This window comes from Branchiostoma floridae, chromosome 14 (assembly GCF_000003815.2).
Source record: "Branchiostoma floridae strain S238N-H82 chromosome 14, Bfl_VNyyK, whole genome shotgun sequence".
Taxonomy (NCBI): Eukaryota; Metazoa; Chordata; class Leptocardii; order Amphioxiformes; family Branchiostomatidae; genus Branchiostoma; species Branchiostoma floridae.
This window is the reverse complement of record NC_049992.1, coordinates 12,678,354-12,683,341: the sequence shown is the minus strand read 5'-3', so window position 1 is coordinate 12,683,341 and position 4,988 is coordinate 12,678,354. Positions and strand designations below refer to the sequence as shown.

Sequence of the window (4,988 nt, the reverse complement as noted above, 5' to 3'; positions counted from 1 at the left end):
CGTTATGTCAGTTCAGGTATATGGGAGCCTGGCGTGACATCGCTCGCGGAAGGAATCAAGGTATAAGCAACTGTGCTTCTTACACCCCGATTTGAATTGATGACATGACTGTAATAGTTGGGTCCAGATGATGCTGAAATACTCTGCCAGGCTTAGGCTTAGTCATGCCACAAAGCTAAGAAATCATGGCACTCCATTGGTTGCTGGTCAGTTCTTTGCCTCCATTTTGATGACGTAGAAATAGTTGTGATCCACGTCGTTGATTGATGATGTTTTAGGCGAATACGGCTGTAGTTTTGTTAAAATCGCAAGGGGACTCTTTTAACCCTAAAATTTAAAAAGCTACCCAGCCATTAGAATAGGCGGCACAGATACTTCAGATCTTCATCTTTGTTTTATAGAGAACAATAAATATGATGTGACGTTCTGCCACTTAAGGGTTTGAATGTACCCCATATATGCAAGACACCTTTAAAAGCTACGTAATATATGGTTCAGTGAATGACCCTTATCATATACAGGACATCGGTAAAAGGGTTACGTAATATCCATGTATTACGTATTCAACCTAAGGTATAAAGGCATTCCCTATAGCTACACCAAAAAGCAGTTATTCAAGCAACTGAATTTTTGTATGGAAACGGCCAGACGTTTCAGATAGCATCCAATATGATGAGTATCTTTCGTCAGTGGGACTTAAGAGATCTGGGATCTTATTACCTGGATGTCTAACCTTCATCCACGCAAAGGCCCTCCTTATTCTACAAAAGCTGAGATGATAAATGACTCAAAATCGAATAATGCACAGAGCTTCTGTCTGGACCATGGCATCCATCATCTGGACAGGTGAAAATGGAGATTTCTAAAAAAAAAAAATGATGGATTATCCAAACCTCAAACCCGGCGTCGAGTACAGATCCACACATCATGTCACATACTCATGCAGCTGTTGTCATCACATGCATCCCAAACAGATTTGAAAACGTACACATCTTCAGGACAGCCCTTTTATTTCACCGCTAGTGGTTTTTTCATCAAAACTATATGACAAACTTGAACACAACATAACGAGAAGGGAAATAATCCTCATGTAGCATAGGAGTACTCTGTTGCAATCACAAGATACGCAGCCACAAAAGATCGGGATTTCTATGCTACACATTGCTTTAACAACAGGAAAAGAGAATTGGATGTAATGTCCAGGCAGATTTGCCTATGACATAATATAATATCAAAGCTGGCCAATGAGTATAGCTGGCCAAAGCGTGTTAGCTGCCCACCGCGATGGCTGGCACCCTTTGGCCAGCTGTACTTCTTGACCGGCTTTGATACCATATTTGCTTGAAAATTAGTTTGAATGTGATAAAGCGAGCATCGAGCTTTAAAAACGTTTAGAAGTTTATAACAAAGCCCATTTTTTGTCTCGACATTACTCATACAGTATGTTTGAAGACTTCGAATTATATATGACGACGCAAGTTATAGATAAGCTCAATCACTGCGTTTACACTACAGATGTCAGGACACAAAGTATAAACATAACGTATAGTAACCTTCAAGTAATTTTGTACAACATATAGAAAAAGCTTAAGTGGGGAAACGTATGACATTGATCATATAACATCAAAAAGTGTTCATTTTTTGACAAATACCATTCTGAACTAGCAGACGGTACATTAAACAGAAGTAAACATCATCTATAGTGCACACATTAAAACATGTACGCAAAATGAACTCAACGCATCCATACACATAATTGATACAAGTTATCTGAGTTGAACAATAGCCATAAATATGTCGTTCACAAATTATACGGGTAAACGCACAGAAAAACGACACGTGATTTTACGTTATGTGCAAAGACACGTACACGTGTATGCCCACATACATACACATTTACACGCACAGTATATGAACTCACTCTTTTCCGATGTAACATTCGACCACTTAACGCTTTTTCACTCACACAGCACAAAGGACACAAGCTGATCACAAATGACACACTCAATCAACATGCACGCGCGCAAGATCGCGCACACAAACACACAGTCACACGCACGCACACACGCACAAACACACACACATACATACACACACACACACACACACACACACACACACACACAAACACACACTGATGCACACTCCCGCTCATACATCACACATATGCTGTCACTTATACACACACACACATACACGAGCGCGCGCGCACACACACACACACGCACACACACACACATGCACACGCACATACATACATCCACATCCACACTCATGCTGGCACACGCAAAACGTACAGATCTGGAGTGCTACCCTCACACCGCTTCCTCTTCGAGGGTAGGTCGCACCTCGTTGTTTGGTGTGTGTGGTTTGGAGTGGTGTGTGTGCTTGTGTGTGTGTGTGTGTGTGTGTGTGTATGTACTTGTGTACTTGTGTGTATGTATGTATGTATGGGGGGGGGGCATAGGTCGTCGGGCGCATAGTATATAGCTACGTCGCACACGTGCGTGCAGTTGCTAGTCTTTCTATTTCATTTCACTTCTGGTCTCCTTTGGGTAACAATTGGATAAATGTGACCTGGTTGTATCATATTCCGACAAAATAGAAACAGGGTAAAATCAGAAAACTTAAAAAAAACGCATCATGATCACATCGTCAGCTTGGGGTCTGGATTCTATGTATAACTTAGTATCCTTTTTATTTATTTTTTTCCTTGCCCATTCCTATCTGTCTTAGAACAGCTAGGCTTGAAGTAAATCATGCATTTATCAGAACTTTAACTGACTCAAAGAAGTGTCTATCGTAATATGCACTGTTTTTATGAAAATATGAATCGTTTCAAGGTGCGTTGACATAATTGTTCGTACACCTTCATGGATTGATTTTTTTTCTTACTGGCACCCTGGGCTTTTATCAAATATACACAGTTACATCGTCCACAGTCATGGCTATAGTGCCGTCTCCATTTGTAGCTCCACGCAAGCACAGATCTGCTCGGCTGGACTTTGGTGGTTCTCCCTCCGCCTCGACCGGCAGCGGGTGTCCGTGGTGATGGTGCTCCGGGTCATCAGGCTGAACTTCCCCCAGTCCACGTTCTTGCGAATGTCCCGGTTGAACAGTCCGTACACGATGGGGTTCACGCAGCTGTTGAAGTACGAGAGCCAGTGCGCGAATGGGTACACGTACTGGTGGACAATCTCCACCTGCCAGTTGGGCATGTTGCCGAACTCATCGAGCATCCAGCAGGTGTACAGCGGCAGCCAGGACACCATGAACAGCGTCACCACCACGATCAGCATCTTGATGACGCGTTTCCGTCTCTTGGGGACGGAGCCGATGAACTCCCTCCTCCGCACGGTGTCGCTGCCGCTACCTCTCTGCAGATCCGCCTGGAACCAGATCTTCTTAGCTATGCGGACGTACAGGAAGCTCATCACCATGAGCGGCAAGATGTAGATCAGCATAACAACTGTCACAGAGTAGATCTTCTTGTACACTAGGTCCGGCCATACCTCCACACACCGGTCCACGTGTTGATCTTGAATCATGAATGACGAGTCCCTTACTTGGATGACGAAGACCTGGGGGACCATGACCACAAGAGACGCGACCCAGATAGATACCAGAACCTTCTTCATGGTATCTATGCTCATCGGACCGTCATGTGGGAACAGGATCGCCTTGTATCTAAGTGGAAATATACCATAGAAGGTATAAAGCAATCTCCTTATACTGAATAAAAGTTATTGAAGCAACCATGGGGATAGAATAAAATGTAAACATCTACATATATACGTCAATTATTGTGGTTGGGTGTATGTCTTTGAGAGGATTGAATATAACGTACCTGTCCGCAGCTATGGCGGTAAGTGTGTAGATGGACGCTGCCACAGACAGGCCCTGAATCAGTGCCGTCAACCTGCACATGAAGTCACCAAACTGGTACTCTGAATTAAGAAAATACAGTATGTAGAATACTAAATTTTATTTCAGTACAAATTATGTATATTACTTCCGGACTTTTGATATGTGACTGAAAAAAAAAACGGTTGAGCATATCAAAGTCACTAACAATTGATGGTCGTAGGTAAATATCCGATATTTAAATCTTGTTAGGATAGTTCCTCCGGCTTTTGTAGTGACACGTTACATGTGTGACTTTGTGTTGATTTGCTCTGCCAGTTCATTCCAGTAACACTGAAGAGGAGCTTTGTGGCTGGATATTGTAGCCTGAGATAGCATTGCCTTAGCTGGATGCCTAACCTTCATAAAGATATCAAGTTTAATGATCAACTTCAAGTGTTTTTGCGTTTGAAATTTCCAAATACTGGCTTTGCATGCACGGTACATGTAATGTCACAAAGTCCAAGGACTGTGTGCGTAGTGACAACATTGAAGGATCCACTTAGGTATGCTCACAACCAATCAAATGACTCCCTCCCGCAGTCCAGGGTAATGCCTTGCAAGCACTTATCTGCAATAAGCCAAGCTGAAGGTTCTTGTCATTCCTCCAAGGTGACATCTTCACTCCAAATTGCCGGCGGCAGGATGTAATATCCTTCAACATTTAGATGGTGAATATATAGCAATAGGCGTTACTACAGCACAGGGGCCTGTATGATGACTATTTTTTTCTCCTGTTGGAAAAGATTGGCAATTATCTTCGCCCTATACATGCTACGCCTAAAATAACCTCTCCGGATATTCTGACCCGTGGAAAGGAAGTCGCAGTGACAATGAATATTAATGTGAAACTGCACTTAATGCTACCGAGGAAATTTCTTCTCAATTTTTCGATTTCAATCATGTTGGGGAACTCTTCCAATCAACACCCGTAATCTTGTTTCCGTAGGGCGTAGTAGATATAATCATGTAATTAAGATGGTTGTCTGTTCCATAACTGTATAGTAAGATTGTAGAATATTTACATTTCCTAACCACTGCAACACTACCCTTTCCTTATTTATTCATCTAGAATTATGCATGCG

General features: G+C 42.5%; 1 protein-coding gene across 1 annotated transcript in view; it reads right to left on the bottom strand.

Moving 5' to 3' along the window:
• Positions 1–2,475: 2,475 nt before the first annotated feature.
• LOC118430139 (neuropeptide FF receptor 2-like) overlaps positions 2,476–4,988 on the bottom strand; it is an 18,469-nt gene continuing 15,956 nt past the window's right edge. Inside the window, exons 2-3 of the mRNA XM_035840849.1 lie at positions 3,788–3,947; positions 2,476–3,687 (exon numbers count right to left, since the gene is read on the bottom strand). Coding sequence (XP_035696742.1) covers positions 2,949–3,687; positions 3,788–3,947 — 899 coding nt within the window. The 3' untranslated portion in view covers positions 2,476–2,948. The remainder of the gene's footprint in view (positions 3,688–3,787; positions 3,948–4,988) is intronic.